The sequence below is a fragment of the Pan paniscus genome, chromosome 6 (genome assembly GCF_029289425.2).
Source record: "Pan paniscus chromosome 6, NHGRI_mPanPan1-v2.0_pri, whole genome shotgun sequence".
NCBI classification, from domain to species: domain Eukaryota; kingdom Metazoa; phylum Chordata; class Mammalia; order Primates; family Hominidae; genus Pan; species Pan paniscus.
The window spans coordinates 178205954-178223120 of record NC_073255.2 but is presented as its reverse complement, the minus strand read 5'-3'; the positions used below and the strand labels follow the sequence as shown (position 1 = coordinate 178223120).

At 45.2% G+C, this 17167-nt stretch overlaps 1 protein-coding gene across 1 annotated transcript in view; it reads right to left on the bottom strand.

Moving 5' to 3' along the window:
• Positions 1-17167, bottom strand: part of TMEM178B (transmembrane protein 178B) — a 406747-nt gene that overhangs the window by 38823 nt on the left and 350757 nt on the right. Inside the window, exon 3 of the mRNA XM_003813383.6 lies at positions 3827-3964. Coding sequence (XP_003813431.1) covers positions 3827-3964 — 138 coding nt within the window. The remainder of the gene's footprint in view (positions 1-3826; positions 3965-17167) is intronic.

Sequence of the window (17167 nt, the reverse complement as noted above, 5' to 3'; positions counted from 1 at the left end):
TTTAACCCTCAGGCTCCTGTCGGTGCTCGGTTATAGATGCCTGCAACCTGAGCCTGGGTGAGCAACCTGAGCCTGGGTGAAAGCTAAGGCCACGGGGCCTTTCTGTCCCACTTTGTGATAACTCTCTATGGTTCGAGTGGCTGATTGCTCTGCTCTATCTATGAGGTGGCTGTCACAGGTGGCTTACTCTCCAAATTCTTCAACAGGCCAACCCCTAAGGATTAACTCCTAGAGAGCAGGGACTGGCCAGGTTCTGAGAGGGGTGGTGCTGACATGTCTCTCTGACATACAGGGTTCTAGAGGTCAAGGCATCATTTTTGGGTTGATGCCCCAGGCTCTCAGTTTGCTCTATCTGCTGAGCAAGGAGAGGGGAAGTGCAGCTTCTGTTCTAGTCTGCTCCTTCCCTAGTCCCTAGCTCACAGTCAGCAGATGGCAGCTGCCTGGGACTTCTGGACTCCCATAGCTATGTCTAACCCAGTTGGAAAGAACCCTAACTAGAGAAGAAAGGGAGTGCCCTCCCACCCCTGAGAGAGTCATCTTCAAGAAAGACCACACTTCGAGGGACCAGCTCTTAGTGGCTTTGTTCTCCAGCCCCTTCTGTTAGTGCCTAATGGTACCCACAAGGTATGTGGACATCCGTTTTTTCCCCAGACTCTTTCAGGAAGACATGGCTTTACCTATGGACACAAGTAACAACGCACCAGGACAAATAAGAAGGCAACCTGATCTGTGGATGAGATGAATTTGCTCCATCCTGGAAGGTGCCGCAGTCAGCAAGAGGCAGCTTTTAGAACAGCAGCTTCCCCAGATCTTTCTGTGATGCTAACACTGTATCTTACAGTCTTACAGGATGGTTTTGCCACTTAAAAAATAGATTGCATGTCCCCAAGAAAGCAGATTTACCTGGGACCCTCAGTAGTAAAAGCTTGGATGAGCTTTCCCAGTAATAATCGAGGCCCCATCTCAGCCCTGCCCTATCTCTTGCAGCATAAAGTATGGAGAAATAGTCCTTAAAAGCTGGAGTTAACAAAAAAAAACATGAGAGGTCTTGGCTAACCAGTTCATCCCTAGTACCATAAAATATTAGCGCTAGAAAGAACTGGAAAGTTCATCTCTTCCACTAGTTCCCAACTCTGGCTGTACATTAAGATCATCCCCAGAAGTTCCACTTGGATGGGTCTGGAGTGGGGTTCCAGCATCAGTATTTTTTTAAAAGCTCTCCAGGTGATTAAAGTGCAGTGGTTGAGAACCACTGCCTGGACAAAGGTAAGCAAGGCTCTCACTCATTCACCCTATAGAAAGGGGCTTCTGACTCCTAATTGAGCCCAGGGGCATTCAGAGGTCTTCCCCAGAGCCCTACGCTTTTGGGAGGTGCCTCAGCACGGTCCAAGGGCAGGGCTCCAGGGACACTCAAATCCCTCACTGCCCCCACACTCCATCCCGGGAGGGTGCTCACCAAGGTCTCAGTTAAGTGGGATATAGCCCAATGACCCTACCACAGTCACATCTGTTGGTCAACCACTGTCATCAAATTCTGTCCCTTTATTGTTTGACCAGTGATGTGTTCCCTGTCTGGAAAAGATAAGCCAGCGAATTACACAATCTCTTTCTCTGGAAGCTGGCTTCAACAGGCCAGAGGGAAGTTGTCAAAGAGTTGAAGAGTCCTGGAGATGTAGCACCTGGGCAGGATCTGAACCTTGTGCCTGGCATGAAGAGAAGGGAGAATGAAAAACCATGCAGGAGCCTCAAATGCCATCAAAGAAGTGGAGATGAAAGAAGCTGGCTCCCAGGGCTCACTGGATTCCTTATCTGCCCGAGGCCTGTTTGCTCAGCTTTTCTTGGATTCCTGGGAGACCTCTCTAGAGCCTTAGGAAAGCCTTGTTTTACCAGAGCCTGCCTTTATATATCCAAAAGAGTCTTAGAGAGAACACTCACTACAAACAGAGCTGCTCCACTTTTATCTTTTTATATTTTGGGGGGCTACATAAGATTGGATTGCAAAAGGAAAACCAAAAAAGCTTCCATTGCTAAAATATAGTGTGGAAATCATCAAGCTAGTTTGACTCCTTGTTTCACTGAAGGGTATGCTGAGGCACAGAGCAGGGAAGCATGCCTGGTTTTGTCAGCCTCTGTCTCTGTGGGAGACCAGAAGGAGGAGTGTGGAAACTACTAGACAGAGCCATCACGTCCCCCTCACTCCCCCAGCCTCTGCCATAACCACAGGTGTGGGGCTCACTGAGGAGGCAGCTCTGGCATGGGGCATCCTGACTCTAACAGCAGACGGTTTTTTTAGCCCTGAGTGATTTTTCCTTGGAAAGACCCTGCTTGTCTTTGGCACAGAATGGCTGTGTTTCAAGGGAATAAGGGTAGACCTTCAATAAATTCAGAACTCAAGCCAAATCCCACAGCTCACTAACCCCCAAGATCACTCCATACACCTAGAGCAATGAACTCCTCCTGTCCCCAGCTTGACCTGCAGACAAAGAGCCAGCATGGCTCTCTCCTTCACCCTCTGCCCCTGTTCAGAAACCCAGAGCCTGGTGGCTCACAGAAGGGACCTGAGTTGGGTGTTTGCTACAGGTGCCTAAATTCTAACTGACATTTGTTTCTAAATGCAGGACTTACTTTTATCTCTTTCCATAAACATTTCTTTTTTCTTTTTCTTTTTCTTTCTTTTTTTTTTTTTTTGAGATGGAATCTTGCTCTATCACCAAGGCTGGAGTGCAGTGGCACGATCTTGGCTTACTGCAACCTCTGCCTGCCAGGTTCAAGCAATTCTCCTGCCTCAGCCTCCCAAGTGGCTGGGACTACAGGCACGCACTACCATGCCTGGCTAATTTTTTTTTTTTTTTTTTTTTTTTTTTTTTTTTTTTTTAGTAGAGACGGGGTTTTACCAAGCTGGCCAGTCTGGTCTCGAACTCCTGACCTCATGATCCACCCGCCTTGGTCTCCCAAAGTGCTGGGATTACAGGTGTGAGCCACAATATTTCTAATTCCCTCTGTCCAGGCCCCAATCTCCCTCTACTGAGCCCCACACAATCCACCCATCTACCTTTGTCTGAGGGGTAGATGGTGATGGACATACCCAGTGGTCAACTTCAGCTTGGGACTGCGACTCAAACCAGGAGACCAAAAAGCACAGTTTAGCTCTTACAGGGAAAGAAGAGGCACAAGAGGAGTGGACTCACTGTTACTTCCCATGGACTGGACCCCTATTCCCACATAGCTGTGCAGTTCTCCTTATGTAGAATCCCTCTAGAGGGACGCTGGAGTGGTCCTATGCACATGATGGTAAAATAATGGAGTAAGAGAGACAGATATAAGAGACGGTCTAGTCCTGCCCCACCCCCGCCTTACTTGAAAGGGGGGCAGCTTCAGGATCCATAAGTCAGAGGTGAAGATAGACTTTTGGACGGAAAGTGCCCAGATAGCACCTGCTTCCAGCTTCCCACACTAATGCCCAGGGCCTGCATATAATGAAATGCCCAAGTACTTCCTGGGCTCATGCTTGTTCCAGGTCTGATATCTCCATCTGCTGTAACCACCCATCTCATGATCATCTCCGTAAGTGTCTTTCTTCCACACAGGCAGTCAGCTCTGAGGGAAAGGTGAGGACCGTGTCTTATTTTCCTTTGTATCCCCAACAGCTGGTGCAGTGGTGAGGAGCTAAAAGCAACTCAAGAAGTGCTTGTGAACCAATGGATGAGTGAATGAGAACCCCAGTCACGTCATGGTCCCCTCTGCTGTGCCCTCTGGCCATTCTCCCCAAATTGTGGTAAACAGGACCCTGTCCACTGCCACCCACAAGCCGAGCCTGCAGCCTTACCTCCCATGAGGAAGAGCAGCCCTGCCACGTACTGCATAAGGCCTCGGTCCCAGCAGCAGCCCAGCACGCCGATGATCCAGCCAAAGAGGATGATGGCCACCGCCATGCCCATGAAGCCAGCCGTCATTCTGCGCAGGTCTGTGGGGAAGCAGGCGAGCAACAGTCAGCAGCAGAGCCTGGGACTGAGGGCCAGGGTATACCCCAGCCCTGGGGTGGGTGCAGAGAGGGAGTGGCCCTCCAGGAGCAGGAAGGCAACCTGCCCTTCTCAGATAGGAGCACACAATCTTTGCAGAGGGAGGATCCCCTGTGGTGACTCTATCCTTGTGTGCACAAACAGGCCACAGCAGTTTGGATCCTAAGCACAGGGACAGATCATTACAATATCGTGGCCATTTCTTCTATGCCTCCTTTGTGCCAGGCATAGCGCTGCCTAGCTATATATCTATCTCAACCTTCTGAGACAGGTACTATCTTTATTCCTATTTGCAAAATGCAGCAACTTGCTGAAAGGCACACTGCTAGTAAGCGGTAGAACAGAGACTGGAACCCAGACCTGTCCAGCACTCCCAGCTTCCAAACACAGCATCACTCAGCCTCTCCAAGGAGCTGAGAACCACAGAAATGGGCTGCTGGATCTGGGTAGTCAGGCTGCACCTGCCAGGCTCTCCCGGTCTCACTAGGAGGTTGCAGGTGAGGGAAAGCTAACAGTATGGGGGGTCTGGTGTTCTGTTCCTTCAACTCCAAGCTGGCTCCTGGGCTTAGCTTTCCCTGTATGCAGGGCTGCAGGAGGAGAGCCACACTTCCTGCTCTCCTCTAAGCTCCAGAGCAGACCCCTTTCTTGCACTTACTCCATCTCCTCCACCCCCGGGTCAGCCCCGCTTTCTGAGTCAGGCCCTTCTCTGTTCCACGCCTGGCTGACCCATCAGCTCCAGGAGGAAGAGGGTTGTCTGGAAAGGCAGTATTTTTAGCAGAAGGGAGAGGGCAGAGCTGTTGCCATGGCTCAGTTGGCCACTCAGCATCTGGCTTGGCTTCCTCCCCAGCGCCCACCCCTGCCCTCCTGCACGCAGAGGCAGCCAGAGCTGCTCTCAAGCCCCCTACCCTTCCACGTGCCCACCGCACCCCAGCCCCCACCAGCTCCGGGCACACTTTCCTCATCCATCACCCCTTCTCTAGAGCTCAACCTTCTGACCCTCTGCTCATGCCACCCACTCCTCTACCCTTCACCAACACCCACCACAGCTCCCTGGGCCCTCTCTCCACCCACCCACCTCTGAGCCTGTGCCCTAAGCCTGCCAGTGGGGCTCCACACAGGAGCAAAGCTATTTATCCTGCCTCTGCCCCAGGGTCTGTGCTTCCCAGGGGGTTGCAGAACAGCCTGGAGGATCCTTGGGGGTCCCTCTCTGTCAAACGGAAGTGCCTGAAGCAAACCACATCCACACCCCGTGCAAGCACACCAGCTGCTGCAGCCTGCCTGGACAATCTTTTCTCAACCCTGAGAAACAAACACCCCACAGGTCTCTTTGGAGAATACCTCAGAGACCACATACCTCAAAAGGTGTCCAGGTCCCATCCCCTCCATTCCTCTCTCTCACTCCAGCCACCCCATGGGGAACCCCAGCAGAGCAAACAAAAAGTCATATGGTGCAGTTTGGCTTAAGACCCCTCTGTAGAGGGATCCAGACCACCCTTCTTGTCCTGACATTGACCATCAGACACTGACAGCCCCCGGCCAGGGAGGAAGTTGGCCGGGGAGTGGGGAGAGACGGGGCACAGGAGGGGAACAGCAGCAGACCCTTCCTTCTGGTGAGGAGGGGCCTACAGAGGAAGGAGGACAGGGCTCCAGTCACAGAGGCAGAGATCTTTGAGAGCCACAGGGCAGGTTCCTGCTCTACTAGGGCCGCCCTTGTCTGCCCTGGCTGACCCGGGATGCCTGTCCCAGCCAGGTAGAAGTGATGCTTACAGTCACTTATGGGAACTGCCCAGGGTGCCTGATTATCATGCAGCACTGCACCCCCTGCTCATATTACCATATGTGTCAGATGGAACTGCTGAAACCATCGTTTGATCACAATAGGAGCTTGTGAGGCCAGCGGCCTGCGTGGGCAGCCACAGCCAGTCAGAGAAGGGAAGGAGCACTCCTGCCCCTTCTTATTGAATCATCTGTGCCGTCCTCTCCCTCCGTCTCCCCAAATGCTGTCTCCATGGCCACCAGCCCTATACCTTAGTCCCTGCTTTCCCCACCACCACAAGAGACTCTGGAGTGACCGAGGCCTGAGCTGCCTTCTCAGTAGAGAATGGTCCCCACTTGACATGTGATCCCATCTGGATCATCTCCTGGAAATGGGATACTCTTTACTACCAATGCTTCTACTCCCCATCATCTTCAAGGGCCAAAAGGTGGTGGGAAGAGGAAAAGAGAGAACAGCTTATTTTCAATGAAAAGAAGGTTTCCCTGTAAGGGGCTTATACTTCCTTAAACAGGATGTATAGTTTTGGATTTTGCGTTTAAGTATTTAATCCATTTTGAGTTTATTTTTTTACTTGGTGAGAGACAGGGGCCTAGTTTCATTCCTCTGCATATGAGTATCCAGTCTTTCCATTTACCGAAGCACCATTTACTGAAGAGGATGTCCGTCCCCCAGCGTATGTTGCTGCCTTTGTTGAAAATCAGTTGGCTATAAATATGTGGATTTCTGGGTTCTCTATTCTGTTTCATTGATTCATGTGTTTTTATACCAAAACCATGCGAAGTGTCTTTCAATGAATGAATAAAGAAAATGTGTTACATATACACAATGGAATACTATTCTGCCATGAAAGGGATGAAATGTTGTCATTTGCAGCAACCTGGATGGAACTGGAGGTCATTATGTCAAGTGAAATAAGCCAGGCCACAGAAAGACAAATATTGCATGTTCTCACGCATATGTGAGAGCTAAAAATGTTGATCTAATCAAAGTAGAGTAACGGTTACCAGAGGCTGGGACGGGTGTGGATGAAGAAAGATTGGTTAATGGGCACAAACATACAGTTAGAAGAAATAAGTTCTAATGTTTGATAGCAGAGTAGGGTAACTACAGTTAGCAAAAATGTATTGTGTACTTCAAAATAGCTGGAAAAGAGGGTTTGGAATGTTTCCAACACCAAGAAATGATAAATGCTCAAGGTGATGGATATTCTCAATATCCCGACTTGATCATTATGCATTCTATGCATTTATCAGAATATCACACGTATCCCAGAAATGTACAAATATCTGAAACTGATAAAAATAAACAAACAGGAGGTATAAACGGTCAGCACATTCATCTTCTGCACCCTTCTCTTTTCGATGTGTGGAGGTTTCTTTCTAGGAGAAATCCTATCCCATTCGGCAGCACTAGACAGGACAACTTTGCAGAGTCCCACCTTGCTGGAGGCCCAGCTGTCACCTGGCTTTGCTCATTGGAAGGCCTGTACTGTTCCCCAGGCTCTGCAGACGCCAGGGAGCAAAGGTTCTACCTGGGGGAATTAAGTGGACAATGGGTCAATAAGAGGTGTCCACCTTGGCCACGGATGGGAAAGTGGGCTGGGCAGAAAAACAAAATGGAAATGCAAATTAGAAAAAGAGGGAAGGTGAGAATTGTTGGAGAATGAGAACAAAGTGTTTTACTTAGAAGAAAACAGAGGAAAAGGCAGAACAGCAGCAAAATGAAGACAATAATTCCTCTTCCAAAAGTCTGTGTTCCAGGTCGGGGAGGGGCTGTTGTCCTCTAACACAGATGAGGTACTCTTTGCCTCCTCCCAAAGGGCTTTGTCAGCAGAAGGTGAGGGTTGTGCTAAGTTGTTGATCTAGAAACAAGAATGAAAATCAGAGGCCAGGCCTGTGTATTTCCACTAACCTGGAAAGATTTCACATCACCCTGAAAACCTTATTTTGCCAGAGCCGTGCATGAACAGCTGGTTACTTTGTCCTTAGACCTATGTGGTAACTCAGGGAAGCTGCAACAACAACTTATAAGGTAGATAGGACAAGAAATGTTCGAGTTTTACAGATGAGGAGAGCAATATCCAAAGAAATTACATAATTTATTGACAAATAATCTCAAAACCAGTGTACTACAAGAAGAGTGAGCTGCATTCTTGAGTTACATGAGAAAATAATGCAATTAAAGATTTCTGGGTTATAACGGCAGATTGAAAAAAATGTGTCTAGCATTTCCTCCTCCTAAACCAAGCCAGACTACAGTCAAGAGATTTCTTAGAAAGACGGAAGTCTTCAAGGATGGGGAAAATAGAAAAGGAGACAGGGATGACAACAACAAAAGTCTGCAGGGCTGACGGATGCTGTCCTAAAGAGTCAAAATTGGACCTAAAGAGTCAAATCTAAAGTCAGTATCAGAGAAGCTGAAAACCAACTTGTGGAATCCCCAAAAGGCTCATGAACTGGCACCAGCAGGTCCATTTGGATCTGGTTGTTAAGCAGAAGAAAGGGAAATAAAACAGGGATTTGGTGGAAGTTATTTAAGATGGATCTAGATTCCTACATCGCCTTGGCCACTGCATATCACTGAGGGATTCCTCTCTCCCTTGACTTCTGGGATCAGGGTACGAGGGGGTCATAAAACACAGTCCTTAGGTTTGGAGATCAACAGGTGAGGGTCAGCCAGCACAGTTGAGGGTCAGGGTATTGTACTGAAGTTCACTACAGCACCCTGATGGAGTTATGGACTGTGTGCATATGGATGTTGAGTTATAGCATTGATCCCAGCTCTCTTCTACTTGGCTCTCAGACCTGCTGCCAGGGCTTTGCCCTCTAGCCTAGAGACTGGGAGAAGACTTTCTGGGGATGACCAGCACAGAGGAAAGACCTACAGACACTAGCAGTGCCCCAGAATCCGCCCCTCAGACCCCTCTACAATGAAGCCCCAGTTGAACTGGGGTTCATTCAGTGCCTGCAGGCATTTTTCAACATGAGCAGACAAGTAACCATCTTCATATATCTGAGAAAAGCCCATGAATGGGGAGAAAAACAGTGTGCAGAAACAAGTTACAGGGAGAAGAAAAAAAATTTCAAAATTATTTTTGATATCTGCAGAGAGACAAGAGAAGAAAGATATTGCCTCTGTGAAACAAAAACAGAATACTATTAAAAAAGAACTAGGTGGGGAACAAAAAGAATACCTGAAATAAAATAATGGGACCAAAATCTATGAAACTTATATACTCAGTTCTAACTTATGTATTAATAGTCCTGCCATGTTCCAAAAAAGACTTAAGCAGGCTTACAAAACGCACAGAGTAGAGTGGGATAAAAATAGTGATGCGGGGCCGGGCGTGGTGGCTCACGCCTGTAATCCCAGCACGTTGGGAGGCCAAGGCAGGCAGATCACCTGAGGTCAGGCGTTCAAGACCAGCCTGGCCAACATGGTGAAACCCTGTCTCTATTAAAAACACAAAATTAGCCGGGCATGGTGGCATGCCCCGGTAATCATAGCTACTCGGGAGGCTGAGGCAGGGAGAATTGCTTGAACCCAGGAGGTGGAGGTTGCAGTGAGCCAATGTCATGCCACTGTACTCCAGCCTGGGCGACAGTGAGACTCTGCCTCAAAAAAAAAAAAAAAAAAAAAAAGATGCAGTGAAGGAGAGAAAAAGAAAGAAAAGGAAGATGAGGCCAGATATCACATTCACACACAAAGCTTGGCCCATGCGGTCCTCAGGAAGGTTATTCTATCCCATATTTGCACTTAAAGGCATTAGACATTATTTCCATTGTTTAAAAAATCTTTGTTGCTTTTTATTTGCACTTGAGTCAGTCCTGATTGCTTCTCTGCCCAAGGAAAGGCCTGTGCATGTATTCCTGCCCATCCTCGTTAACCTATGCGTCAATCTCCTCTCTTTAGGGGTAAGAAACTGCCTTTTTATTTCTTTGTGATTGCTAACTGTGCCCACAGCAGTATTTTGTACTCGGGAACATATATATAGCTTGTATTTCTTTCCCCATCTCTTCCTGCCTTTTTAGAAAAGAAAAAGAAAAGAACAAGGAGGAAACCCTAACTCTGAGGCCTTGGAAAAATATGATGTGGGACTGGCCTAAGAATAATCCCCCTGGAAAGAGCCCAGAATGGTGAGTTTGACTCTGCAGGCAAAGGCCAAGATAGAGAAAAATCTCCTCACGAATCATGTCAGGCTTGAGTCCATTATCTGTATTCCATGACCCTAACGTTTAACATTCTAATTTTTGAAATGACAAAGGTGCGTTTATGCTTTGTTGAATTGAGTTCAGGGTGGTGGAAAGGAGTGGGCAGAGGGAGGTTGATGAGGGAAGGTGGAGGAGGAAAGCCAAGGAGAACCATTAAATAGAACCAGAAAAAGCTGTTCTCCCTCATGGAAAAATTTTGATTTTGAAGTTTACACTCCTATTAACATTTAAATGGATAGGTATTGCTTGCAACTCTACACAGGAAACCAGGATATCTGCATTTAAATAAACACCACTTAGAGAAAGAAAATATATGGGCTGAATGTCTTTCTATTTGCTCTTTAAAGACCTTGCACAAATAATGATGATGACTGGGATTTTTTTTTCATGGAAAAAAAACCCAGAAATGGTGAGGGTAAGTATGCGTTAGACCTTGTTGCGATGGTAATTACTGGGGCTAGAGAAAGAAGCATATCAATACCGCTGGATTCATGGCCCCAGCAGCCAGTGCCTGTAGTGCTGCACTGCAGCTGGAGGCCAGCAGGGCCATGGTCCTCTGATGGCCACATGGGCACCTCTTGGGGAGGTCTGCTGGAATTCTCCCTTCTGTATGATAGGAGCACGCAGCCTGGGTTACAAAGCAGGAGGGTGTTAGCTGCCCTGAGAGCCGGACATTCATTCACGAATTAATCAAGCCCTTAAAAATCAAGGTCACGGGAATTGAAGGGCACAGCAAAGTGGTGAGGGCAGAACTCAAGTGTTTTTGTCCCAAAGGATCAGTCGGTCTGGGAAGTAAGAGGTGGAAAGAGAGAGAGAGAGAATCTGCAATGAACCTGCTAGCCACGGGATCAACCAGGACAAGCTAATTCAAAGGATAGGGAAGATTCCAGGGCCCAATCACTGCACAGCAACCACCTCTGAAGGAAGTGGGGGTTTTAATTCTGGGAAGCCATATAGAGATGCAACTGGCAGGAACAGGAGAAATCAGGCTGTTCCCATTCAAATCCTGGCTCTTCCGCAGCCAGGGTGCTGGGAACTCAAGCCAATTAGTAGTCCCCGTCTCTGGGTCTGTTTCCACATGCGTAAATGAAGGTTATGACAATACCTACTTCAAAGAGCTGTTAAGAGGATTAAATAAGTAAATATGTGTAAACTGCTTATAATAGTACCTGGCGCAATGCTAGAGCTATATAAGTGTAAATAGAAATAGAAGTCACCTAAATTAAAGCAGTTCTCATTTTTTCATGTACTGCTACATCCCTCGAATTTGCCATACATGAGCACATAAGGTGCTGAGTAACATGTTGGGATATGCCCCTGATTAAGGATTTGGGACCCAGAGAAAGCAGAGTTCTGGAAGCTGTTCTTATGCTTTTCAGGTACCTGGAGAGGCCAAGGTGAAGGCATTACTTCTTAATTTATTGATACTGAGTTGCATCCACCCCAGGGAGCTGGTGCTGCCTATCCTCCGAGGGCCAAAACAGCTGGAGGCTAAAGCAGCTAATAGCAGAGGCGCCTGTGGCTACAGAGGCTATTTGAACCCTGGGCTCTGGCAGTAAGCACTGCACTGATCTGGAAGGAAAAGACATGGGGCAGGACTGAGACTCTGCTGGGAAAGCATCAATGATTTAGTTAAGAAGAACTAAAACAGCGAATTCCATAATGGGAGGTTTTGCCTATGACTTTCTTCTAGGGTGTAAGTTGGTTCCGCATCATAATGTAATTATATATTTTTCACTTTTTTAATTGACAGATAACATTTTATGTTTTTATCATGTACAACATGATGTTTTGAAGTACATATACAAAATGGAAAGGTTAAATCTAGCTCATCAACAAATGAACTCACACAGTTATCACTTTTGTGGGAGGAGCACGTAACAGCTACTCTTTATGTATTTTTCAAGAATATAATATATCACCATTAACAATAGTCACCTTACTGTACAATAGATCTCTTGAAATTTACTTCTCCTATCTAACTGTAATTATGTATCCTTTGAGCAATATCTCCCCATACCCTCCTAACCTCTAACCACACCAGCCTCTGGTAACCACTGTTCTATTCTCTACTTCTATGTGATCAACTTTTTAGATTCCACATATGAGTGAGATCATGCAGTACTTGTGTTTCTGTGCCTGGCTTAGCATAGTGTCCTCCAGGTTCATCTATGTTGTTGCAAATGGCAGGATTTCATTCTTTTTTATGGCTGAATAATATTCTATTGTATGAGTGTGTGTGTGTGTGTGTGTGTATACATATATATATTACATTTTCTTTATCCATTCATCCATTGGTTGACACTCAGGTGATATGATTCCACGTCTTAGCTATTGTGAATAATCTAAATGAGCATGAAAGTGCAGATATCTCGTTAACATACTGATTTCAATTTCTTTGGGTATATAGTCAGTAGTGGAATTGCTGGATTGTATGGCAGTTCTATTTTTAGTTTTTTGAGGAACCTCCATATGGTTTTCCATAATGGCTGTACTAATTTCATTCCCACCAAGAGTGTATAAGGGTTCCCTTTCTCCATTTTCAGTACTTGTTATCCTTTGTCTTTGTTATAGTAGCCATTCTAACTGAGGTGAGATGGTATATCATTGTGGTTTTGTTACCAGCAGTGAATCCAGTGGGTCTACAGCAAACTCAATCCTTGCCTCCTTGGAGGAAAGAATTCAGCTGAGGGGCAGAAGTAGGTTTAAGGCTGAGGAAGAGACCAAGGCAAGTTTTAGAACAGGAGTGAGAGTTTAGTGAAAAGTTTCATAGCAGGGGTGAAAGGAAGCAAAGTACACTTGGAAGAGGGCCTAGCGGGCAACTTGAGAGATCCAAGTGCCCTGCTTGGCCCTTAAGATGGGGCTTTATACATTGGCATGGTTCCAGGGTTTCCATTTCTCTCCCCTTGATTTTTCCCTTGGAGCGGCTGTCCACATGCGGGGTGGCCTGCCAGGACTTGGGAGGGGCTGCACACACAGTGTGTTTACTAAAGTTGTGCACATCCTCCATGAGGCATTTTTCCCTTACCTGGTCTAGCATTTTCACAGGAAGGTCATATACCAGTTAAACGCTGCCATTTTGCCTCTTAGTGTGAATGCTTGAGCCTGCTCACCCAACTCCTGAGATCTTATTGGGAAGCTGCTGTTCACCAGCTTCATCTGTTTTCTTTTTCTTTTTTTTTTTTCTTTTTTTTTTTGAGGTGGAGTCTCACTTTTGTTGCCCGGGCTGGAGTGCAACGGCGCAATCTCAGCTCACCACAACCTCCGCCTCCCAGGCTCAAGCAATTCTCCTGCCTCAGCCTCCCAAGTAGCTGGGATAACAGGCATGTGCCACCATGCCCAGCTAATTTTTTTTTTGTATTTTTAGTAGAGACAGGGTTTCTCCATGTTGGTCAGGCTAGGTGTTTTCTATCTATTGGGAGACTGTCTTTCCTTGGCACCAGCTATGACCAATTATTATTTTATTAATAGAGAGACAGTTAACAACTGACCGACCATCACCTGATGGTCACCTGGCATTCACAGGGAGTCCTCTCCTGTTCTGGTCATGTCTGCCTAACTACCTGCTCTAACAGTTTTAATTTGCATTTCCCTGACGATTAGTGATATTGAGCATTTTTGTGTATACCTGTTGGCCATCTGTATGTCTTCTTTTGAGAAATGTCTATTCAAAGCTTTCACCCATTTTTAAACTGAATTGTTTGTTTTATTATTGGGTTGTTTAGTTTCTTATATATTTTGGATATTAATCCCTTGTCAGATGTATAGTTTGTAGCTATTTTCTCCTATTCTGTAGATTGTTACTTCACTCTGTTGATGGCTTCCTTTACTGTACAGAAGCTTTTAAGTTTGATCCCATTCGTCTATTTTTGCTTTTGTTGCCTGTGCTTTTGAGGTCTTATATAAAAAAAAAATCCTTGCCCAGACCAAAGTTATGAAACATTTCCCCTGTTTTCCTCCAGTAGTTTCATAGTTTCAAGGCCTATGTTTAAGTCTTTAATCCATTTTGAGTTAATTTTTGAATACGGTGAGAGATAAGGTTCTAACTGAATTCTGCTGCATGTAGATATTCAGTTTTCCCAACACCATTTACTGAAGAGACTGTCATTTCCCTATTGTGTGTTCTTGACACCTTTGTTGAAAATCAGTTGGCTGTAAACGTGTGGCTTTATTTCTGGGCTCTCTATTCTGTTCCATTGGTCTGTTTTTATGCCAGTACCATGCTGTTTTGATTACTATAGTTTTGTAGTATATTTTGAATTCAGGAAGTATGACATCTCCAGCTTGCTTCTATTTGCTCAGGATTGTTTTGACTATTTGGGGTCTTCTGTCATTCCATACAAATTTTAGAATTGCTTTTTGTATTTCTGTGAAGAATGTCTTTGGTATTTTGATAGGGGATTGCACTGAATTCTAGATTGCTTTGGGTAGGTATGAACATTTTAACAATATAAATTATTCTAATCCATGAACATGGAATATCTTTCCATTATTAGTGTCTTCTTCAATTTCTTTCATCAGTGTTTTATAGTTTTCATTGTAGAGATCTTTCACCCCTTTGGGTAAATTTACTCCTAAGTGTTTAAATTTTTTGTAGCTACTGTACTGTACTTGATTTCTTTTTCAAATAGTTTCCTAGTAATGTATAGAAATGCTACTGGTTTTTGTATGTTGATTTTGTAACTTGCAACTTTATTAGTTATAATAAATGTAGTATTAGTTTATTAGTTATAATAAATATAGCTTTTTAATGGAGTGTTTAGGGTTTTCTCTCTATATAACTACATAATGTAGTTATACTTAATAATTATTCTTATGTCAAAATAAGATAGTTTTTATGTTTCCATGAAAAAGTACATGAGTTGGAGCTTTGATCCCTAAAAGGCCCTTCAGAACTGTCCTCTGCCTCTCCCTGCATCACCATCTTTCTCTAAGCCCCCCATGCTTTAGTCACAACAAGCTGCCATTCCCCTTCCTCTTTCCATGATGACACTGTGCTCTCTGCCAACATGGGTCCCCACTGGCTCCATCTGTCAAGTTTCTCATCATCCTTGCAGAGTTCCCTAAAAAGTAAATGTCTCTGGGAAACTTCCGTGGTACTTTAGTAGACACTCACATCCAGTCCTTGGGGTTCCTGGAGCAGTTGGTTGATATCACTACCACATCTTTTTATAATTATTTATGTCTCCCTCTCACCAATAAATTTAAGCTTGTTGAGGGTTGCATTCATGTTTGGTTTGTTTTGTCTTTCTAGTCTCCAGAGCACTGCCTGACATAAGCAGGTGCTCACTAAATATTTATTTGCTAAGTGAGATCACCATTCCACTCTGCAAGAATTGCTAAAACTGTATGCACCGTGGCATAGTGTAGGGTGAGGAGAGCGGATCCACTTCAGTGACTTAAATATAATTGCAACTTAAAGTCAATTTTTCTCTTCTCCAATCTCATTTTTTAAAGCCAGCATTAACTATCACTTAATAATTCAACATAGTTTTTGTTGTCTACAATGAAAACATCAACATGGGGCCAGATTCCAGATGACACACAGCAATAAAGTTTAATGAGCACCTATGATAGCCCACAGATTAGGAACCCAACAGACATTTCTGCACTGTCCCTACCCCAAGTCAGGAAGAGATAGTGGGGGAAGGTAGTTTCTGTGGAAACAAGAAGTGGTTTCTGGGTCAGAAGACAGGCTTGACACTTCCTCCTCCTCAATCCTACCTCCGGATCAGAGAATTGCTCTAAATAGGGATATTATGTGAGGCTGACATATACAAATCAAATCCATTGTCAAAACAATGAAAGAAAAATTGCAAAATTTGTACTCGCCTGATGAAAGCTAGGTCAGCTGGTAACACAAGTGCCTGGAGGGAAGAAAGAAGGGGGTAAAACGCAAGACCAAGAGGCAGAGTCGCAAACCCAAAACTCACAAGAATGGCCCCTTTCTCGCTGCTAAGCCAAGAGCAGAAAATGCAGAAGGGAAGAATGAAAGGAAACTGCAGCTCAGCCAACCAGGTGTGCTTAGGTAGACCCAGCTTGGAGTCTAGTTCTCCGTCCTCTGGCTGTCTTTACTGATGAAGACAAACTAGGTTGGTACAATCTGCTACCCCACCCCAAAGAAGCTTCCATTTCTCCTTCCCTATATCACACATCACTTGAGAGCTGTGCAGAGTGCAAAGTGCAGGAATTTGGGGTTGCTTGGCAAGAATGTTCCCCCAGAGGGTTACTACAAAACAATTAGAAGATGGGAGCTTTAAAACACATGGGTACCCTAGAGGGTGTTAGCCAACCCAGAAAAATGTTGCAGGTGCCTGAGATTTGGCTGATGGCAAAGGATTTGAAAAGCCTGGGAAAGGGGAAGATAAATAGGAATTAACACTGATTATGCATTTACTAAGTGCAGGCATGTGTTGAGCAATTTGCATAGCACATGTCAATTCATCCTCCCGACTATATAAGGTAGGCGCTATTTTTCTCATTTTGTAGGTTTGGAAATTGAGACAAAGAGATTTTAGTTGGCCAAGGTCACACAGCCAGTAACAGGCAGCTCTGGGAAGGTGTCTTGGTCTGTCCATGCCCTTTCTATTCCTCAGTGCATTTCATGATCCGTGCCACTTCAAACCCCAGAAGGGAACTGGACATTCAATCAAATGTAATGGAATATTATTCAGCTATTAAAAGTATTCTTTTGAAGGACATGAGGAAAATTCATAAGAGAATATTAAATGAAGAATAATGCACAAGCCTACATTTATGACCCCCGTCTGAGTACTGCGGGTGTATCTCTGTGCTGCCATGCATGTCTACCCACGTGGGAAAAGCAAAGGAAAAGTACACCAAATGTTAACAGGGAGGCTTTTTTGGGTTGTGATATTTTGGGTTTTGTTTGTTCTTTTCTACAATAAGGATGTGTTACTTTAACAATCAGCTTTTGAGTTATTTGAGAGATGTGAGCTTTATTGTTTTTTAAAAATTCCAAGCACGGATCATGAGGCAAGCTGCACTAACTGGAGCTCTGATGGAAGAGAGGCCTGGCCACTGATTGCATCTCATAAGTTTTGTCTTTTAAAAGAAATATTGCCACTAAATATTTTCTTTTTACAGTGAAAGCTACAGACCTGCCATGCTCCTCTTTGGCCAACAGTGCGCATGTACTG